The sequence below is a fragment of the Podarcis vaucheri genome (assembly GCF_965113315.1).
Source record: "Podarcis vaucheri genome assembly, chromosome: 5".
Taxonomy (NCBI): Eukaryota; Metazoa; Chordata; class Lepidosauria; order Squamata; family Lacertidae; genus Podarcis; species Podarcis vaucheri.
The window spans coordinates 81272879-81296397 of NC_138763.1; the positions used below are offsets into that span (position 1 = coordinate 81272879).

At 42.0% G+C, this 23519-nt stretch overlaps 1 protein-coding gene across 2 annotated transcripts in view; it reads right to left on the reverse strand.

Annotated features, from left to right (window-relative positions):
- Window positions 1-23519, reverse strand: part of NRG3 (neuregulin 3) — a 615395-nt gene that overhangs the window by 93361 nt on the left and 498515 nt on the right. The window contains exon 4 of one of the 2 annotated variants that reach the window (XM_082222406.1): window positions 4587-4613. The exons of the other annotated variant lie outside the window; for it this stretch is intronic. Within the exon in view, the coding sequence (XP_082078532.1) occupies window positions 4587-4613 (27 nt within the window). The remainder of the gene's footprint in view (window positions 1-4586; window positions 4614-23519) is intronic. 2 annotated transcript variants of the gene reach the window in all.

Below are 23519 nucleotides of genomic sequence, written 5' to 3' on the forward strand. Positions count from 1 at the left end.
TGGGGAAGATTAGAGGAGGTGAGCACCCTGTTTTCCCAAGGAAAGTTAAGCACCATTAGGGATGAGGGAATCATCTGCTGAACTCAGATTCCAAAGTAGGCTCACCTGCTTCAATTCAAGTGGATCATGACTTTGGTCAGTTCACAGTCCACTTCAGAATCCACAGTATTACTGATTCCTTTACAAGGACATACGGGGGTTGCTCACTGCCCCCACTCCTCTAAAAATGTTATTGAAATATACTCGGGGTCGAGTGTGAATTTCATGCTCTTTATTCAGCTAATAGTAGCAATGAATGAAACTTTCCCCAAAACGTCTAGCTATATATACATTATTTACACATTATTATATATAGCTATATATACATTATTTACACATTATTTACACAATGGGCCCTGCATGATTGGCTAATTCCAGGCTGCTCCTGTAGGCTAATCAGGTAGAGATACACCTCCTCCAGAAGCTTGATTGGCTGCTCCTGCAGGCAAATCAGGTTGCTGATTCACTTCATCTAGGAGCCTGATTGGCTGCTCCTGCAGGCCAATCAGGTTGCTGATTCGCTTCCCCCTGGAGCTGGATTGGGTGGCTCCTGTGGACCAATCAGACTGCTGCATTCTGAATCCTATTGTTCTCGGATTCAGCTCAGTACATAACAGTTTTTCTTCTCTTTCTTTCTTTTCAAAATAGAGTAGCCAGTCACCCACAGCCTAGAGCAGCTAATACATGGGGCTCCTTGCTGCTGCACACTTTGGGTGCAGATGCAGGAAGTGCTCTGTCATTTGATGACATCCCATCTCTCTCCAGAGGAACTTTGCTGGGGGAAAAACATGGCTGCCCCTCCCCAACACCTTTTTCTGTCAAATTCCGCCTGAGGGTGGCAAAACGATAGCACATTCCATCTCTCCCTGTGGGACTCGCTTCTGTATTCTCAAAGTGTGAGGTATCAAGGAGTCCCCCCACACAACCCACTCCAGGCTGCGAGCTACCTTATGTCCTATTTGGAAAAGTTCAAAAGAAGATTTTGTTTTATTTGAGGGATGGAGGCAGTGTGCAACCCTCAGAGCACCTTGTAAGAACTTCACTTTTTATGTTTCTGCAGGATTTTCCATTAAAAATTCACCTGGAAAGTCACATGAATTGCTGGGATGGACTAGGCTTAAATGGGCCTATCCATCCCTTTGCACCATTACACCATTAATAATAAGTGCCCAATAAAGGAATCTCAGGGTTTGTGGAACACTGGTTTAAAGTATTGCAAAGGATTATATGTGGTAATCTAAACATATCTTCAGAAAATACCCAGTACCCACTATTGCTGGCTCCCAAAATGTCAACTGATAAGCAGTACGTGAAATTATTACTATTATTTTCTGTGGGAAATGAAAGCTGCAGCCCTCTATACAGTTACTCGCAAGTAAGTCCTGTTGAATACAGTGGGACTTACTTCTAAGAAGACATGCACAGGACTGCACTAAAGAAACATTTTATTTTATTATTATTTTTGTAGAAAACAAACATCATAGAAGCCAGTGTCCAAATCCTTTCAAATAAGCTAACTTCCCACTCACAGTTTAACAGCTGTTTGCTCTGATTTTTATAAGGGTTCCCTCATGAGTGTGTCAAAACAATGCTTTACTTCATGTCACCATTAGCATAGCTGTAAACAAACTGAGCCGGTGGTGGGAGAGCTTCTGTCTGAAATAATATGGGTAAGTGACATGTTTCGCTTGTGATTTTTTTTCCTGGAGAATTTTAGCTGACTCTGTGCCTTGAGCATTTCAGACACTCTCAAAAGGGATTAGGCAAAGTGTCAGGGGGAAACACTGACAGATCTGTGTTGTCTAACCCAGAGAGGCATTGGCTTGAGATTGCTAACAACAACAACAACAACAACAACAACAAAAACAACAACGTTATATTATCTGATAGGCATTCACTGACCCTTGCATTAAATAGGTGGTAAAGGTAAAGGGACCCCTGACCATTAGGTCCAGTCGTGACTGACTCTGGGTTTGCAGCACTCATCTCGCTTTATTGGCAGAGGGAGCCGGCGTACAGCATGACTAAGCCGCTTCCGGCGAACCATAGAAGCTCACGGAAACGCCGTATACCTTCCCGCCAGAGCAGTACCTATTTATCTACTTGCAGTTTGACGTGCTTTCGAACTGTTAGGTGGGCAGGAGCAGGGACTGAGCAACAGGAGCTCACACTGTCATGGGGATTTGAACCGCCGACCCTTTGATCGGCAAGTCCTAGGCTCTGTGGTTTAACCAACAGCACCACCCGCGTCCCTGCATTAAATAGCTCACCCTAAAGCAGGTTTCCTCAAACTCGGCCCTCCAGATGTTTCTGGCCTACAACTCCCATCATCCCGAGCTAGCCGGACCAGTGGGCAGGGATGATGGGAATTTTAGCCTCAAAACATCTGGAGGGCTGAGTTTGAGGAAGCCTGCCCTAAAGTCTGCAGCTCTCACTCATTCACACACTTTAACCGCAGACGCAGGAAAATAAGGCATTCACTAAAGCACCGGCGCAATCGACCATGATCAACCAGGAACGCCACGGGATCGACTGATGGATCGCGATTGACTGGTTGGACATGCCTGATTTAGGCAGCGATCACATGGACTTTAAGAATAAGCAGCTCAGAACACAGTGGGAAATATTTCTGCACAGATTTGAAATACATGCCCCTTTTTCAGTCTGCAGCTTTTGATCTTCAGTACAGTGCCAGTCACTTGTATTTCAGTTACTTCCACGGCACATGCAAGATCTAGGAGTTCTGTTACTATACCACAAGCCAATGTGGTGCCCTCCAGATACAACTCCCATCAACCACAACCAGGGTGGCCAATGGTCAGGGATGATGGGAGTTGCTGTCCACCAACATTTGCACTATGTTTGCTACTCCTGATGCAGCACCAGAATTAGAGAGTCCTGGCTTTGTCAGATGAGCTGAACTGCAAAGTTGCATGAGCTTTGATCTGATCTCTTTATCAGTGTTTCCAAATGCTAAATGTCTCAGCCTCATATAGTATTCATCAATTCCCTCTGCAGCTGACCATGTTGCTTTCCCAAGCATACATATTTTAAACTCAATGTTGGCTTTAGGGTCCAAATAATCTAAAGAGGCATTTTACGTCTGCTTGGAACTTCTCCTCCTGCATAATGCAAAAGGCAAAGCTCTTTTCCTGGTATTGTTACTGTAAAGGCCAAGTATATATTTTACAGTCCTATTGTCCATTTTATCCCTCACCTTGTACCTGCAGTGCTATCTGAATGTACTTCCCATCATGAGGACATTGGCAGTCCTCAAGAAGCCACATTGCAATTGGAGAACTAACACCTGCAATTTGCACCTCTTCTGTTCCCCCAGAGAAGGAAGCCATTTTTTTCTGTCACTTGTTTGCTTTCCCAGTCCATTTCTAGGCTTGGATTTCTCATCTGTACTGATGTGCAAAAGCACAAGCAGCCCACCTTTCAACATTTGAAAGGAAGAGCCAAAAGTCCAAATGGCTTTTGCACAACTCAGCCATTCTTACAGTTTTTCCCCTTCAACGACAACCCACACAGAATATTGCAGGGGAGGAGTCAGAAAATGCCTCCCTACTTCCAATTACCCATTTTGCTGAGATATGGGATTTGTTTGCTGGCAACGGGAGGGCTGGGAGGGGAGGACCTGTTGTGTCACATGTGGGCAGATCCCATTTCAAGTTGGCCCTAGACTCAAAGGAATCTGGGATCAACTCTGAAATAGACCACACCCTTCTAAGACAGTGGTATATGCCTCTTGAGCCTACACCTACCCCCAAAAGTCAATATTGCTATGCTTTACCTCATTCACCAGATAGACTATTGCAGGAAACCCTCAGTTGCCTTCAACTAACATCTTTGATCCAACAGCTTTTAACTTGCTTTCTTTTCTCACCTCCACTTCTTCTGTGTGAGCTGCCTTCATCTGAAGTGACAGACACACCTTTTCAGAACATGCCACTGCACAACCAGTGTTACTGTTCTTCAAAATATGGCTTCTGTAAAAAAATATATGGCTGACCAGTGGCTATGAACTCATAAGGTTGAGTTTCAGTCTCTCCTTATAAAATAGAAGGCTTTGTTTTATACAGGCACTTCTCGTTTATCTTCAAAAGGATTTTCTAAAGCTCACAATACATTTTGCAATTTTTATCTTTTATCACCCAGAAACTTTTCAGCTCAAAGTGGCTCTCTCACAGCTGCTTTTTCATTTGTGAGGAGAAAGATGCAGGGTCCCCTCATCTTTCCTTTGCTTTCTACTCAGAGATGAGATGGCAACTCAGAGAGGAAAATTTTGAGCTGAAAATGACAGAAGAGGAATCTAAAGGAGCTTCTCCCCAATCTAAGCCTGAGATGCCCGATAACTCCTGAATAGTAGATAGTTGTCACAAAACTTTCATTTAAATGCAGCAGCTTTAGACCTTGTCATGACAAGTCATGGCAATGTTTGGAATCCTGCACAGTGCCTGAAATTCTTTCACAGAACGTAACACAATAGATTTTTTGAGGATTTAAATATCAACAGCAAATTTAAAAGAAAATTGAAAGCTTACCCATGAATTCAATTCCTAAATGGTGAGCTATACACCAAGGAAAGCATGTAAATGAAGGACAAAAGAAAGAGAAGGTAAACATTAGTAAGGAGCCATTGAAACAAAATACATTATTACAAGCTGTAAGCACAAAAACATTTGAGCCTCATTCATGGATGTATCAAAATTGCTAGGATACTCCCATATGACATAGAATGCTAGAATTTGGTGCACATATAGTCCAAAAGCATTCCTGTTAATAGACAATACATATAATTGGGACATTTGTACACCTCTCCATCAAAGCATGTGTACTCCAACATTGTTATGGAACTTCCACACTAAATCCTACATGTGTAGAATTCGTAGCACATACAGTCAAAAGATGCTGCTTCCTGGAAAAGGTTGCCAAATGTATATGAAGTATATCCCCCAAAAGTTGAAGTTTTCCATGTCTCCAAAAATATATTAAAAAAACATATATTACAATACAAGGCCCCATGATTAATAAATGCATTTAGAAATGACACACATTGGGGGCATGTTAGACTGCAGTGGGGGAGAAGAGGAAGGGAAAGCCCTATTCGTGGAAGAGAATTCTGACTTTTGCTTCACAGGATATCACCCATTTTAGGGTCCTTCACATCAACTAAAACCTGGAAAAAGATTATCCAAGACAATATGGTTACTTTACTTGAAATGTCTAGAAAGAGTGCAGTTATACACGTCTCCCTTGGTGTTTTTTTTCTTCTTTCTTGTTTATGTATTTCATGCAAAAGGTTCTTTTCCTTCCCCTTCCTTCATTTTGTAGGAATTTGAACTTGCAGGTATGGTAGCTGTTCTTTTGAATGACTGTACTTTAATCATAGTTATCATTGTTGTTGGCTTGACGTTTAAACAACTTACAATTGCTAGGCAACCTCAGAAATGCAGGGTACATCATGAGAGCAACAATGCAAACCTCAAAAGCTTTTCTCATAAGTGTTTCACACAATAGTTCGGCAGTGTTGGTTCAGCAATGTTCAGATGCTTCAGAATGTCCTGTACTTTCCAAAGTAGCTAAAAATAAATGCCACCTGGAAGAGAGACCTTCAGAACTCTGAATACTGATCATGTATGCTTTATATGGAATTATTTAAAATAGAACACTGCTTATCTCACAAGAAATAGCTCCAAGTGGTATCGGGAACCTTCAGAAACAAATATCTGCTTACATTATATAAGTTTTCAGCCTAGTTTTTACACTGCTATGGCTACAATCCAGCTGGAAGTTCTCTTGTAAGGCCCACATAACACACCAATCCTTTCCTGACTTGCAATTTTCACACTCTGTGTTGCCCGCAGCAGTAGCATCTTTCCTCCCTGAAGATTTCAAATGGATGAAGAGCAACACATTATTTGAGTTTCTACTGGGTAAAAGGACCCATTTGCTTTTGATCTAGGTCTCCTCTTCAGTGAGACTTGTTCAGGATAACAAACCTGTGAATTGTTTCCAGGATGTGTGCTTCTTAAAGTACCGTATTTTTTGCCCTATAGGACACACTTTTCCCCCTCCAAAAATGAAGGGGAAATATGTGTGCATCCTATGGAGTGAATGCAGGCTTTCGCTGAAGCCTAGAGAGCGAGAGGGGTCGGTGCGCACAGACCCCTCTCACTCTCCAGGCTTCTGGAAGCTATCCACAAGCCATGGGAGCCCGGTGCGAAGTCGCACAGCTCTCCCATGGCTTGCGGAGTGCTGCCTGCAGGCTTCGGGCTTGCGGAGAGCTGCCTGCATCCCGAAGCTTGGGGCGCGCTGAGCTCAGCGCGCCCCGGGCTTCGGGCAGATATCCAGAAGCCTGGGGAGACCGGTGCGACTTCCCGCCGGGCTCCCTAGGCTTGCGGATAGCAGCCTGTTCTGGGGGCTGGGGTCGGGGGAAGCTCGGGCTTCCCCCACTCCAGCCCCATGCCTGGGGAAAAAAATAATTTCCCCCCCTTTATTTCCCCCCAAAAAACTAGGTGCGTCCTATGGGCGGGTGCGCCCTATGGAGCGAAAAATACAGTATATGTTTATTTTGTAACAGACAAACAGCATCTGGAGAGATTCCAGTTAATAAGGGATGGACAAAATTTCATTATGTCATTCAGACTATCAATGGCTAGCCCCTTGCACCCACTGAAAAGTTCACCAGGGTAGCTTGAAGTTACAGAAATCCAGTTTCCATGGTGTTTTGATAGAAAATAATCATAGTGATGCATAATTTACCAAACATTTCATATTGCCCACTGATCATTCATGCAAATAGGCTCGCATTTTGCTGTACTTTGATCATACACAAAAGCATACACAATGGCTCTGCTGGATAGCTAGAAAGGGCTAGGCATACCTTTCACTGAAATTAATGGCTTTCACCCCAGACCACTTAATCCTACACTGTAATGTTCTAAAATATATTTGTAGTGGTGGTGAGGCTGTGTGCAATGATTGACTAAAATGACACAGTGGCTTAGGACTCTTAAGACTCTTGTTGACTTACTATGATGTCAAAGAGGAAGCAGGCTGAAAATCCTATGGGTGGAAGAGTAAGTAATAAGCAGCCTTGGAAAAGAGGACCAGAGGCCCCAGAAACTTGGGTCAAGGTAAGGCAGAAAAGAGCTGGTAGAAAGGAGATGGGACTACAACTAGAAGTATAGTGCACTGGGATCCACAATTAGATTCAAAATAAAACACGATATATTTGGCTGCAAGACTCTTGTCCCGTTGATTTCAGTGGGACTTAGTCATGCCTAACTTTTTCTGGATTGTATCCCAGAGATGTGGAGAATCTCATTTAAAGACATATGAACATGTGAAGTCCAAACTATGGAACTGTTAAGGGATGAGCTCTTATGCTGTGAGGTAAGGGAAGAGTCACAGCTCAGCAGGAGGGCACAGGTTTGGTATGGAAAAGGTCCCAGATGCCATCTCCAGTATCTCCCAGATTGGGCTGAGAAAGACTCCTGTCTGAAACTGTGGAGAACTGCTGCTGAATAGATTGACCAATTGTTCCTATAATGGTTATTTCACTAACCCTTATTTTGAAATTATAGAAATATTTGGCATTCAAACACCCAATGTGTGCTTGAAAGATAACACTCAACCACGTTATGATACATGACATCCACATATGTGTTTGTCTGAGGAAAAAATATGCTAATACAGTAAAATATTTATTGTGCATGGTTTATTTGGTTTGGTAAACCAGCTGAGATACCAGTAGTTTGCTTCCTTTCCAAAATATGTTATCTGATCTCCAGGAAATGAGAAATTCAGCTATAAAGCAAGATCAAGCTATGCTCCTTTTGAAAGTCTATGCAGAAGAGCTGATAAAGAAATTTTATTTTCAAAACTGGGTCAAATACGTTACAGAAATAACAATGCTTTTCAATGGCAATCTGCCATCTCCTTCAAAGGAACAGTGGTGTATGATAACAGAGAAAGGAATACTGTTGTCTTTTCTATTAAAAAAAAGTGAATGGGAAGTTGTGTATGTTTGTGAAAGCCTATGAAAGAAGTGCTTTGTTTTAAGAACAGGCAAACAATCAGAACTGAAACAATGTTCCCCAGTCATCAAAAGCTGAGCATGTTTGTTTGATCCCAGCCATTAAAAAGGGGGAAGAGGGTGTCACCAGCAGGATATAGGGATCCTCTCGAGAAAGCAATTCTACCCCATCCCAAAATGCCTCTGGTCTTCTACAAACATGATGTCTCCCCAAAATTCTTCCTAAGGACCTTCACATTTGCTTGAATTTTGCTGCAGATTAAATTTCAGTGGAAACTAGTGGTGTCCAAACTTTTTTCAAAGAGGGCCAGATTTGATGAAGTGAAGGGCCATGGGGGCCAACCAAAGTTGTTGACCTTTTTTTAGGATTGGAGTTGTTGAGCTTCTTTTAGGATTGAAGTTGTTGAAAGTTTTTTTTATTGGATTTTAGCCCGGGAAGTAAATTGCCACGGACCGGCAGGCCGGATTAGGCCCCCGAAATGGACTTTGGACATGCTTGTTCAAAGCAAAATGTTCCTGCTCTAGGGAGGGCGGGAACGGACACCCATTGGCAGTAGAGAAACAACTCATCAAGGCTAGCTAGATAGTTGCTGAAGCTGCTTGATAGTTTGATGTCAGTGATGGCTGGTGCTCACTGGGAATCCTAGGGTGGAAGGCAGAGAGGTCAACCATAGGTTGATTCAGAGCCAGTGATAGGGAGAGTCAGCTAATTCATATTTTGGTCCTGTTCCCATTCTGAATTCTCCAAGGGCAAAACTGAGACCGTAAAGGAGGAAGCTGATAGCTGGGGCCACTCTCTGAGGTGGTTTTAAATAAGAAGGAAGACAGTTGGAGATGGTCAGGGGTTGGTGGAGCAATGCTCCATTCATCCTAATGGACTAGTTTCCAAATGCATGTCTCACAAGTCTTCTCTCCAGGCGTATGGGGCCAAATAAGGCTTTTATTTTGGAGCAGACATGTTTCTTTTTAGATACAGGAATAACTAAGGCCCATGATACCACAAAACACCTAATTGGATGTCTCCCAAGCCAAAGCCCCTTAGATGGAAGAGCAAGAGTTCCAAGGAGGCATTTTTATTGGGAGGGAGTAAACCCCTCCTACCATTTTGCAGTCTTCATTGGGAAAACACCCCCCTACTGTATGGGCAGGTAGTCCCTCCCCCTACCTGGCCTGATCACCTTGGCAGTGTCTCCCAAGGTGCGATTGGGCAACTGGCTAAGGTAGGTGGAGACCTCCAGGTATCCCACCTGGGGAAGGTGAAGCCTAGCCTGTGCTAATGGTACCGCATAGGGTCCAGGGGGCTGTGTGCGAGCATGCAAAGGGTGCCCCCCATTTAATGTGGGGAGTGGTCATGGCAGGAGTATTCATAGGTGGCATGCCACTTGATTATCAAATGCCAAAAAAATAAAGAACAATGGATAGCCATTGCATACATTCCCTGTTCATGAGCTTCCATGGACATCTCAATGGCCACTTGTGGTCCGGCCCAGCAGTGTAGTTCTTTACGTGCTTTTTTCATTTGCCAGCAGAAAGGCTAGAGTGACAGCACTCAGATGACACCTTAACTCGACCACACAGCCAGGCTTTGTTCTTCATGGAGTTCTTTGTGCAAACAATGTGAATTTTCATTCATGCAAATTAGTCCTAAATTAGCTTGAAGCTAGTTCCACATACCCTTAAGGGACAGAAAAATCAATGCAGGGAGGAAAATCTACTACCTTTTCTTCCCATACGGTGGTTCGCAGTGCTTTAAAAACTGACACCAACAGAGCTGCATAATATAGTCCCCGAAGAACCCTAATGGAATACCAAAGGAACAACGGTGGCTGGAACAGCTTCTCACAAAAACCTTTCTTTCAAGGTTCAGGGCAGACTAGAGGAATAAACTATTGATTTCAGCTCCCTGCAGTTAACATAGCGCAACTCACTTGAGTCTGCTCTTTGCTGAACAGCTGGAGTTGAAAGCCCCTTTCTAACTTTGGAAAAGAAAAGATAATGGTCAACTTTACATATTGTGAAATGTTAGAGATATAAATAAAGTGGTACCTCGGGTTACAAACACCTCGGGTTACAAACACTTTGGGTTACAGACTCCGCTCACCCAGAAGTAGTACCTTGGGTTAAGAACTTTACCTCAGGATGAGAACAGAAATCGTGTTCTGGCGGCGCAGCGGCAGTGGGAGGCCCCATTAGCTAAAGTGGTACCTCAGGTTAAGAACGGTTTCAGGTTAAGAACGGACCTCCAGAACGAATTAAGTTCATAACCAGAGGTACCACTGTAACTGCTTACCTGAAAGATTATGGTGTTTTCCTGCTATCTTTCATCAGTTCAACAAATTATTCTTGTTTAATAGTACTGATTAAGATCTCTTTACAACCAGCCAGTGTGATATGTAATCTATTTGGGCACTACATTCATTTCTAAAATTGGACATGTCCTGGGCAAAATCCAAACTAAATGTGTGGTATATTCAAATAAGCAGATCCAAGTGATGCCTGCAACAAAATGTTGCAGTGTGTGGTTTTCCTGTTTAGGGTTCCAGCCAGCCTGCTGTGCCTTCTTTCAGGATCTTCCCTTCCCAATAACTCCCTACTTTCTTTCCTCTTGCAACAATTAGCTTTCTATAGTTGTTGGGTCCCCCCCCCCTGTAAATCTGAATACTTTGTGGCTCTTCCCAAAGCCCACTAAATACCTCCCTCTTAAGTGAAGATGGTGCCATTTTGCCAGCATAAGAATCCTGCTATTAGCATAAATGATTTTGGGCTGGTGCTATTTTTATCACAGGTTAATATCCTTAGTGTCCTTCAGTATGACAGAGCTGCATGTCTGGAGTGGCTCCCCAAGTTGACATGTCCAATGCAGCCAATAGTATTTAAGTCTAACATCAAAACAAAACAGAACAAACTCTAGTGTTGTTGCCACTGTGCACTGAGTTGGGACTCTAGAATCTATCAGCTAGGAGTGCTCTGTCTGCAGGCAAGAACATTATGCTAGTGTTATTGGATTAATCCCTGGCTTTCACTTTTCTTCCTACTCACAGATGAAATGATCACATTAATGATAGTAAGCCTTCATAGGGAGGCAGACAATTACAGGATTTAATGTATCAAATTTAAAGCAAAACTCATATTTTGCCTATGATTCCGAAACAGGGGTGTTTTATTCTAGGGTGTGTATATACACAGCCATAAAGTGCACTCATTATATTGTTTGGATATCATTTTGGGGTGTTTGTTTTGAAAGCACCTTTTGGTTATAAGCCATCTTGCATTTTATAGAGCATTGCAGAGCCAGGCGCAGTGATGCAAAGCATGTCTACTAAACTGCTTGTAGGACTTTTAATATTGCTTGATGTTATGTGACATTTTCAGAAGACCGTTGTGATCATCAGGAGATTAGGAATGATGCTCAGCAATTATCCGTTTTGGTGCCCAGGCACAGGCCTAGATTGAGCATCTGATCTGCAGTTATAATATTGTAAAGTTGTAGACTGGAGTCCTGAAAGACTTTATCAAATTCTGCTAGAGCTAGCACTGCTGAAGGAATGCAAAAGAGAAAAGCCACGAGCTGTGATTGATATGTGGCTATCTCCGAGACACCAGGGGGAAATCACATGCTGTGATAGCTGCACCTTCAATCTTATGACTCATCCCTTTGATCCTCATGGAAGGGTTTTAGGTTCTCTAACGTGTGACTCATGTGAGCACAAGTTATGCACAAGCTAGCTTCCTTAGTAGGTTACAGCGTATAAGTATGAGAGCTGAGGGAAAACCCAGCATAGACCAGAATGGTTCTATGTGTTAACCAGCTAGAGAGGGGGAGAGGATTATTTACTATCATGTCTTAGGGTTCTCATTTTTTTTTCCTAATTTCCCTCCTCATTTTGCCTCATTTTTCAATCTTAATTTCTTCCCACTTCCACATCAGTGTGCGATATTTATTTCTTAAAATCCTCATAAAAACTCATTATTTCACTACCCATTTCTCCTGATAAACACAGTTTTCTAGGCACTTTAGCCTAATAGACAAAGGGCTTGCAAGCAATTTCTCCTAATGCAATGCACTTTTGTATGTCATTTTCATAAATGCATTCATTTTTAGGCACACTTTACCTTGGTATATGCACTTTTTGCACCCATTACTTGGCTGGAGAAACGCACTGCAAAATTCTGAGAAGTGCCTATTTTGAGGGGTGGCTGGTTCATATACTGTTTCATATAGGGCAAATTTGGTAGATCTTTACATATAATCAAATTTCTCCTCTACCGTGCTCCACAAAATTGTGCTTTGGTCCTCCATCTCCCTCTGTCCTGCTTTTCTGTGGCTTATAAAGCAAAACCAGCCCCTCTCTTGCATCTGTTTTTGCAACCCCGCCCAACTTCAGTACACCTGAATTCCCCACCGTTGGTGTGGGTGGGAAAGCAAGCAGCCTAAGCAGCTTCTCCAGCCTCATTGCACTGTTTTCAGTATTCTAGTTGGCATTGGTTTAAGTTGGGGGTCAATGTAAATATCATCCACGCTTCTAAGGGACTGGAGGGGGTGAAGTGTCATGCAGAGAGCAGCATGCACTCTTGTGGAAAAGTAGTTGGGAGCATTGAATGCTCACTGGCGAAGTATGTGGAAAATTTGCCTCCATTTGCATGAAATGCAGAATGCAGCACACTTCATCCTGCTTCTTTCAGATACGGCAAAGGGGCCCTTTGTCTGCACGTACAAAATACCAAGCAAAACATTTTACCTCTTGCCCTCCCTTCAAGTTCTTTAATCTAACTCTGCTAATTGCTTTCCTCAGATTCCGGGATGAAGATGAGAAATGAATATTAAAATAATAAGTGAAAATTCAATTATAACATTATAATGCGACACTATTCCCCAGTCTATCAAAAGATTATTCAGGAAGGAGAAAGCAAAATACACCCAGCCCTAATTTAAAGCAATACATGCTATAGCTTTCACAAATGGGTATAAAAATTAGCTAACCATTTGAAAAAGACAAAGGGCTTGCCTTATATACACCCATCAGGTTATCAAAGCATTCGTCTTGAGATTATTATATTTAGTCTGGATAGTTGCCAACTATCCCCACATTATTCCAGATGCAGATTGTAATTATTTCCTTGGACAAGATCACTTAAACTTCGAACCCCCAGAGAAGGGCATCTTGGGGCCCACAGCCTCATTTCATGTGGGTGGGTCGAAAGCGGGGCAGGACAAAGGGTATGGCAGAAAGTGAGAGAAAAAGAGACATTTGCTCACTTTCGGACCTGGTCCCACCCACAACTGCCTGCCCATCACTTGCCAGACAGCAGCCTCTAAGAAATGGTGGGACCAGGTCCGAAAGTGAGCAAATGTCTCTTTTTCTCTCACTTTCTGCCATACCCATCATCAGTTATTGCCCATCATCAGTTATTTGTAGTCACTAACAACATTACTCTATGCACACAGTCAAGGTTCTTGCATTAGTCACCCTGCACTCTCCAATCTGAGCTAGAAAACCATACTATATACCTTTTTATGCCCTTTCTAAAATATTCTGTTCTTTTCAAGCTCAGTTCGCCCATGAGGTGGGCTGAGGCATCTGGAGAAACAGGGAGAAGCAGTAACTTCCGACTAGATCTTGCCACCACCCACTTCTCCTCCTTCTCCCTGTCTGCCTGACACTTCTGGAGAAGTGGCTGTGGTTTCTGGTGTGATCCTGCTGACTCCTGGCAAGATGTCACCCAAACCCAGAACCACGCATCCCTGGAAATCAAAGTTTCAGTAGGGATAGGTGGCAGCAGCAGGACCATCCCATTTTGCCTCAGACAGGACAGGCAGCCCCTGGCTCTTCTAGAATGGGTTGAGCAGTCTTCTGGGTTGTTGGAACTACTTTGCTGTTTACAAGAACCCCAAATTCTACTGATTAGAGCCAGGTGCAAGACTGGAGCCTAGAATGAAAGACCTGTGTGCCTCTGAGCATATAGTGATGCTAGCAGAACTGAACTTAGCTCATCCTTTCACAATGAAGCCAGCTCCATTACATATTCAGAATAATCTTAACCAATGTGTTTATTGCTTATGTTCCTTTCCATCACACAACCACAAACAATATTCCTATTGATTTTTTATAGAATCCTTCTTGGACTGCATGAGATGGACAAGCCTTTTATCAACCCAGGGCATTCCGAAATACTGGCTCAGATGAATGAATGGACTTGTTGCAAATATCTCACAGCCCCCAGGGAATTACCCTCAGAACTTGGTGTAGCATGAGAAGATACCAGGATAAACAAAGGGCCTACAAAGCTAATAACTCCAGGTCACTCAAAAAAGAGAAAACAATCAGTTCTTAGAATACTATTGTGTTGCCACCTCCATTTGGACTGGGGGTGTCATAAATATCTGATACTTTAAACTGCCAGTGCAAACAGGCAATGTTCCAAATCAGCAGAAAGGTTGATCATATTATCACCATATCCAATACAAAACAAAAACTAGTGACTGCAAACTGTTGTGCAATTGGCTTAATATGATGCACAACAATTCAGATCTGCATTAAATGATTTTCAGAAATGTGTGTGCTTTGAATGGAAAATGATGCACAATTAAGCCGCTTGCAGGTGGTAATAGGCATGCAGCTAAGGGTCCTAAATATATGATAATGCTGGACAGGAAAGTTGAAATATCAGTGCCCAGTGATTTGTTTTATGTATCCTTAGCTTCCAGTGGTATGCATGGACTTCTCATATCGGCTCCAGAAAAAAACAGTATGGGCCTTCTCTTATCCGGCCATTTTAAACTCTATCCTGTCAACAACTGCAGTACAATTCATTGTTGTCCTTTTGGACATTCCTTTGGGGGCTGTTGTTGACTCTCTCCCAGAATCCCACATCCAGCTATGCCACAGTTGAGAAAACTGTTCAAAAATAAATACTCTGTTGTTGTTTTTACTGTGCAGCTATTACAAACAAGCAGAAGAAAAAGAAATTACCTACTGGCATTCATGGCCCTGACATTTTGTATTCCAACACCATGTCAAATTAACAGTTTACTTGAGAGAAATACCCCCAGGATTTCAATATATTGCAAAGGCAAAGAGGGGAAAGAATTATTTCAGTGACCTTCACAAAGGTTTTCCCTTCCTTTTTAGAAGCATAGCTAAGCAAGTATATTTAGATAAATATGATGTTGATTTGTACAGAGATTTTCCAAGCAAAAACAACAAATAGGAAGTCAACCAATGCATAGAAAATGTGTCTGGTTTTGGATTATGATCTCTCTGAAACATAAATTCATATTTTTGTTCACATAGAGCCAGATGCTCAAGCTGATTTTTTAAAATATGTCTATCAGTCATGAGTCTTACAAAAATGTTATCAATAACTACCAAGCAGTTGGAAGTTTGGGCTTTCCACTCACTGGCCCCAGTAAGTTCCTTAAAGCTCCTGACCATGAAAAGTGTCAGCTGGCTCTTTGATGATTTCATAATAAACAGCATGTTCTTCCTCCATAGAGAAATGCTGTTTTCTAGAAATATCAGCTCCTCAAACCATTCATGTAAATTGTCTCAAATAGCCAAAGATCCCAATGGACTAAGAATAAGCTGTATTAGCCTGTCTCTTTCCATTGACATCTAGTATTATTTGTATTTTCAATGATGATGTTAGGATGCTGAGGGAAAGGAGGTCCAATGTCAGTTATGCCTTTTCCAGCAAGTATTGGGTCTTCTTTCTATTCCCAGCTTCCCAGAAAGTCCTGAGAGGATGAGAAGTTGGGAAGGCCCAATCCATCCCAGAAGCAGTATGGTAGAAGTCAAAGCCTGATGACATTATCTTATGCCCAATAGAGATGGACAGATCAGCCTATTTCTGGTCCAAGTGAGCTTTACATCTGGAAGTCTGCTATTTGGGGAGGGAAGGAAGCAAGAACAGTTGTTCTAAAAGATGAGACAAGAATGGAAAAGAGGGGTGAAAACTGACCTCCTCACCAACAGACACCACACTCTTTATATAATGCTAAACTTGGCTTGGAAGTATGTCAAGCAGTAATTTGTATCTGGGCTACTGATAGACTAGTTATCCTGTATTAAGTCCATTTTTGTGTTAGCTTCCAGAGCCATTATGGTCTAAACCACTGAGCATCTTGGGCTTGCTGATCAGAAGGCCAGCAGTTCGAATCCCCACGACGGGGTGAGCTCCCATTGCTCTGTCCCAGCTCCTACCAACCTAGCAGTTTGAAAGCACGCCAGTGCAAGTAGATAAATAGGTACCGCTGTGGCAGGAAGGTAAACGGCATTTCCATGCGTTCTAGTTTCCTTCATGGTGTCCCATTGCTCCAGAAGCGGTTTAGTCCTGCTGGCCACATGCCCCAGAAAGCTGTGGACAAACGCCGGCTCCCTCGGCCTGAAAGTGAGATGAGCACCGCAACCCCATAGTCGCCTTTGACTGGACTTAACTGTCCAGGGGTCCTTTACCTTACCTTTACCTTCTGTACAGAACAACACCTTACCTCCACTTAATAGAAAGCTTCCCAACAAGTATTCTGTATTAAAAAAAACCATGCAAGACATCATAATAGATTGTGAGATCTATTCTATACCAGTATATCTACTCTTCCTCAAGATAGTGTTGACACTAGCTCTAACCAGTAGCACAACATCACAATGATTTAATTAAATCCAGTACTGCACCTTCCAGGACAAGTCTTTTTAAAAGGTTGCCCTTATTTCTTTTACAGAGAAGAATTGAAAGGTATGTTGTTGCAAGAAGTCTTCACCCACCCTTCAGAAATAATTCACTACACCAGTCATTACGGAACATTCAACAAACATAAAACCTTTTGATCCTATTTAAACTGGTGGGGGCAGTTTTATTAAGATTGCCAAATGTTCTCTGCAAGACAACATTGTTTCACTTTAAACAGAATGTTTAGCACATAATGCATGCATGTTGAATTAACAACAGAAATATAATTAAGAGATTACATTAAGCCAACATTTTACTTAAGACTGGAGCACAGGGTGCAATCATGTTGACTGTATTGTAACAAGGAGGGAGGGGGATATTATCCTCATAGCATGCTTTTCTAGACAATTAAAATGTGTGAAATAAAGGCTCCAATTGATAAGTCTTTACAAACTTGGAATTGTTAGTAAAGGCTGCAAGGTTTTGTTATTGTGCTCAAAGCAGATCTGTCAAGCCATGAAGGGAGTTCAAATGAGGTTCAAATGAGGAATTGGGTGTTTTAGCCCCTTCTGTGTGTGACCAACATGGCTAATATTAAGAATCTCCTTTAAAAGAACAGGATTGAAACAAATAACCAGTTTCCCCTCTATCATCCAATAAGATAGAAGCTAGAAAACCTGGGTGGTGGCTCATTTTGCTCCTTTCTGGTTTCCCAGATAGCAAGTTAATGATGGGTGGGTGATGGTGCTGCTTTTGAATGGAAGGCAGTTTCAGCTTCCATTCAATGCGAGCTATTCTGGATTTAAAAGAACCGACTGGTCTTCATGAGGAGATGGACGGGCTGGTGAGGCATTAAAGGTAGTGAGTGTGGAAGGCACGACTGATTATAAACCCTGAAATGCTAAATAGTTGCAAATGGTTGGCCAGTATGTTTTTGTTTTTATGTGTTATATTTATATATTCTCATTGACAGGGCTTTTTTTTCCAGCCAGAACTTAGCAGAACTCAGTTTCCAGCACCTCTCAGGCAGGCACCATTGCCATTAAAAGAAAACAAGGGTGGTGTTCACGGCGAGTCCCAGCACCTCTTCTTCTAGAAAAAATAGCTCTGTTCATTGAATATGCTTAACCTTTTTTTGGATAAATATTGGTGATATTCCTTGAAAAGAGGATTCTGTGAACTTGCAAGCTTATCAGTAATGACACCTGCCTGGGAATGCTTAAAAACTACTTTTTCTTTAAATGGATAGTGGAATTTGTGAGTTTGGACCCATCACACCAAAAATCAGATGAAGTGAATCCAAAGACACATTTTAGTTGGCCATCTTGACTCAAAATGGTGCCCAGCATTGAAACAGCAATGAAGGCTGTTGCCCACACCTTGGGAACCTTTGTGCCAAGTTTGGCAACAAAGAGGCAGCCAAACCTATGCCAAAAAACAGGCACAGTCGCACTGAAGTAATGTTTTGATCCACCATCTTGATTCAAAATGGCGCCCACATCCAAACTGTGACTAAGACTGCCACTCCCACCTTAGGAACCCTCATGCCAACAATATCATGAGAGGTGTTTGAACCTATGTCAAAAAATGGGCAAAGTCACGCCAAAGTGACTTTGGATCTGCCATTTGATTCAAAATGGTGCCTCGTGTTTAAATGGTGATGAAGAGCACCACCCCCACCTCAGAAACCCTCTTGCCATGTTTGGCGACAATATGTCAGAGTTGTCCAAATGTACAGAGAACCAACAAACAAATGGACAGACAAACCACTTTCCAAAACATCTACAGTGGTACCTCAGTTTTCGGACGTAGTCCGTTCTGGAAGACCGTTTAAGTTCTGAAACATTCAAAAACTGAAAATTCAATAGCCCCCAGCTAGGCCTCAGGATCCTGCACTCAGCGGAAGCGACATTGCATGTTTGACTTCCAAGGTGTGTTTGAAAACCAAAGCATTTACTTCTGGGTTTACGGCGTTCGAAAACCGAAATGTTAGGCAACGGAAACGTTCGAAAACCGAGATACCACTATAGTAGGTTGTATTTGATCGGCATTCCATACTGTGAACTTCCACAGTTCTCCATGTCCAGACTACTTTTGTTCTTATTATTCCTATCAGCAACCATGAAATAGATTTCCAAGAAGCCACAAGTTTTATTCTTTCAATCCTCTTGTATTTTTATTTGGGCAAAAAAGATGGAATTGGCCAAGATGTCAGAGGCTCCAGTGCCTGGGATGTAAGCCTAAAGCAGAAAAATATTATGGGGCAGGAAGTTATTAAAGTATCAAGTATACTGTAAAATAAAATGATGTAGAGGGCAAAAAGCTGTACAAAAACATGTAGGAGTTGGAGACAAGGAGGACCACAACCATTGCAAAGCATATAAATATATTTGAACTCCAATCATGCAAGAAACCAACTCCTTGGCAACAACAACATAGCCGACAGCACACGTCAAAAGGTGACTTACAGCACATCCCAATGCATATTTACCGAGCTCCTCCTGGGCAAGTGTGTATAGCACTGCAGCCTTAACAGCACACTCTCATGACATCTGAGTACCTCAAAGTACAATAAGTTCAAGATCCTATTAAGTCTAGAATAAAAGGTGGAAGTCAACAAAATTAAATGTTGAGAGAGTAGAATGAGCAGAGGCAAAAGTTTCTTATCCACCAAACTGTGAGAGCCAACTAGCCTAGAGCAGAGGCACAAATCTTTCAGCCTAGTTCCAGAGGCACATGTCCTCTAATACCACCTCTCTATTCCTCCTTTCCCTGTGGAGGAAAGTGACAGAATAATTTCCTGGTAGAAATGGAAATCATGGGAATGGGGGACAGGCCATTTTGGAAACACATACAGAGAGAATAATGGGACACAGCCGTATTCAGTGCCGTCTTTACCTGGGGGTGCAAGGGATGTGGGGCACCCGGGCACCAAATTCTGGGGGGTGCTGAATGTATACCAAATGTATACCAGTCCCTCTCGATCGGTGGCAGTGTAAAGCAATGAGCTCGCCCTCCCATAAAAAAGAACAAAAAGAACAACTTTGGCCTCCCCCTCCCCCCCCAAAGCTCAATACAAGTTAATTTGGGGGCAGTTAAACTAATTTTGGGGCGCTGGGTGGATCTTTGCGCCCTGGTGGCGCATATGCTAAAGACAGCCCTGGCCGTATTATCAGAAAGAAAGGGCAGATTCTCACAAAAACCTAAGTACTGTAGTCATGTTCTGATCATGTACCAAAAAGTGTCTCTCAGCCTTGCCAGCTTGGTCTGATTATTGTTGACCCCACAAGTTTCAAGGAGGGATATCAGCTCAAAATGCATCTCATCACCAATTACAAACAAAGTAAGTGTCCTAGGGTAAGAGTGCCTGTATCATGGGGAAGGGGGAATATTGTGGCCAGTTATAATTGGCATTGTGAGCCTGTTATTTGTGAAGTTGTTGGCATCACTAGACATGCAAATCTTTTCTGGGACAGATTCGGGGAACTCATTCCATGCCTGTTCCTTAACCTCTTCAGTCTCGGGCCAAATTGAACCAAAGCCTAATTAGGTAGAACTTCAGTTCCTCATCACTTCTTATCCTGCCCTTTCTGTCTCTCTCCAGTCCCTTTGTTATCTTCTTCATTGTATAATTTTGACTATTTCCCGGAAGCAGAGACTTCCTGCCCCTCCTTTTGCATATATTACTCTCAACAGTACAGAGTAGTAATAATAATAATTCCTTTCACCTTCCCTTCACCCTACTTTCTTAGAGAAATAAATCACAAGACTTCTTCATTGTGCAGAGTTTTCACCTTACAGTAATTAGAAGCCTAATGGACAATGATGCAACACCCATTTACCACTTTTCAATTAATATCTAGGTATCAGAGAAGCACACTTTTTATTACTGACAGAACTGTTAATTATCCCAAAAACATTTCCACATTTTCATTTTATGCCTAAAGCTTTGTGAGAATAAATGAGCAAGACATTTCTATTAATTTCAAAAAAATGGGGGGGCGGAGGAGGGAGAATCCAGCAAGTTCTCGTAACTATGCTATAAGAGGTATTATAATTGATATGCAGTGGGCACATTAGGAATAACAGTGCTCTTGCAAAAAAAAACTATTAAAATTGTTTGGATTAAGAGGTTTAGAAATGAAAGAGTGCACAAGTGATTAAAGGCAGAAGTCTGAAGCCACCTAGTTTTTTTTAAAAAAAAATGCCACTGAAGACATTCCAACTATTTATGTATTTGGTCTGAGCTCTGTAGACCTCTAATGTACAACTGGATTTCCAGTTTGAAGAGGGGATGGAGTCCCCAGCCACTATTCCTTTCTCTAAGCTACTGTCAAGATTGGGCAATTGATTTCTCTTCTATATATAGAAAGGGGCATTTACACAAGAGGCACAATCATAACTCAATATCCCAAAAAAGTTTTGTTCAAGCTAAAAACCAGTAAGATTGCCAGTAGCTCAAAAATATGTATTTCTAAATTAAGTGAATGAGCAAAATGGAAAATAAGATCCAATATAAGCAAATGTAAAGTCATCCATACGTTGGGACATAATCCCTCAAACTAACATTTACAATCAAATAATCTGCTGCTGGTGTCTAACCAGTCCTGGGGTCCTAGGAAAAAACAAAAATGAAAACAGTGAATGTGTTCATATGGAGCACAACAGCCATGAAAATGTCATGCTAGGGATTGCTCCCATGATTGAGCTTCTCCATACAAATAATACTACCAATAAAATTTTTAAAAATAGAACTGTGCTTGTTATCAGATAAATCAGAGCAACAACATCACAGCCAAGCCAAGAAGCTTATACACATAGCTCTTTAGTTTTCATAGCAGAATAGTATGCAACCTTGATCAGGTTGGATTATGGTACTGACTTTCTTTGGAACAGATGTAAGAAAGTACTGCTGCTTCAAATTCTGGCCTTAGATGTGAATAAAAACAAAATGATGTTGTTTCAGATAGTGGCAAGTACAGAATGACGGTGCATGTCAAGTTTCAGATATTTTCAGATGTTAACTGCTACTAAAAAAGCTGTTTTCAGTGATATTAAATATTTAATACTTGCCAAATATTCACACATTTGCAGGTGTTTTTTATATTTTGTTGGAAGCTGCCCAGAGTGGTTGGGACAACCCATTCGGGTGGGGTACAAATAATAAAATTATTATTAGGGATCATATGACATCAAAAAGGGGTTTTTAAAAAGAATCAGGGATCAGCTTCGCTCAGGATTTCCTCAGCAGGTACTCCTTTTGCAGATTACTGAATTCACCGTCAGTGCCAATCAGCTGGTCGGTCTTGCCAGCCAGCCCTGCTTGCAAAGAAACAACTGGGAACTCACTGTAAGCTCCTAATTGTTCCTTGGGAGCCATGTCCTTATTTGCTCCACATCTATGATGTCAGGTCTGTGGCAGGTAGGTATGATTAAGTATTGACTTTGTTGGCCAAATTGAGATGTGAACTGGGTCTAACTCATTAGGCTTGCAGGGCATAGGTTCCTCACCTCTGATCTAGTGTGATGAAGCATTCTGCAGAACTCAAAAACTATTCTGTGATATTTTGCTTAGCCTAATAAAATGGTTGCCTTGATGCAGATTTTGGAATTAAAAACAATTTGTCTGGCTTCTGGAGGCAGTCTATTTAACACTTTGTACTGCCATGCTGTGATTTTTGAATGAGTTGATGAGAAAACCTTGGCATGTCCAGGAGGAGATAAAAGTACTCACATAACCAGAAAAAAAATGTCCTATTCTGATAAGGCTTAATGGCCATGCTGTGCACCAATACCTGCTAAGAAATAGGGATATAGCAGTCAAAAATGGATTATCTTCTCTGGAGCAGGGAAGACACTCATGCTTCAGATTTTTTTTAAGGGCACATTCTTAAGACACAAGTGAACTGGCAAGGGGAGGGGGTGCTTCTTCTTGTTGTTTTGCTTTTTTTAAGAACTGCTACATCAGGTAGCACAGTTAAGTCCCAACCTAAATTCAACAATGCTGGACATTTGTGAATGCTAAACTTCATAGTTTTTCAGTCCCAGGGTGGGGAAAACATTGGAATTTATGAAGTCCATCTAGTCCAATACAATCCAGTGCAGTGTCGGATTTGCTTGAGCTTTGAATTTTGATGAAAAGTTTGCCATTTGAGGAGGACAAAAGTCCTTATTAAGGAGGTGTTGCTTGCTGTTTCTCCTGCAGCTTTTCCCCTATCTGCTGCTGTTATAGTACCACTTTTCTTTTTTTACTTGAGCAAACTTCATTACTCTATTGAAGGCATAGGCAAACTCAGCCCTCCAGATGTTTTGGGACTACAACTCCCATCATCCCTGACCACTGGTCCTGTTAGCTAGGGATGATGGGAGTTATAGACCCAAAACATCTGGAGGGCTGAGTTTGCCTATGCCCATTCTATTGCACCAGATAATGGGCTGAATTATCTACCTATATTATGCAAATATTCAGCTTTTCTCTTTTTTTAGATTCATCTCTGATAATATTCTGAAAAAAAGGTTCAGCTCTTGGTTTCCACTAGCTGCTGCTGTTTCCATCGATTCCCCTCCCTGTCTTGAATAAGCTGCATTGTGTGAAGTCACCTAGCACAGATATCTAGGCAAAGAGGATGACACTTGGTGAGTAAAGCATGTTTTGCATGCAAAAGGTCCTAGATTCAATTGTTGGTAACTCTAGATAGGGTTGAGGTGCCTGGGGGCCACACATGCCAGGCCATACTTGCCAGGAATCCCTGAGTGGTTTTGGAGGACTAGA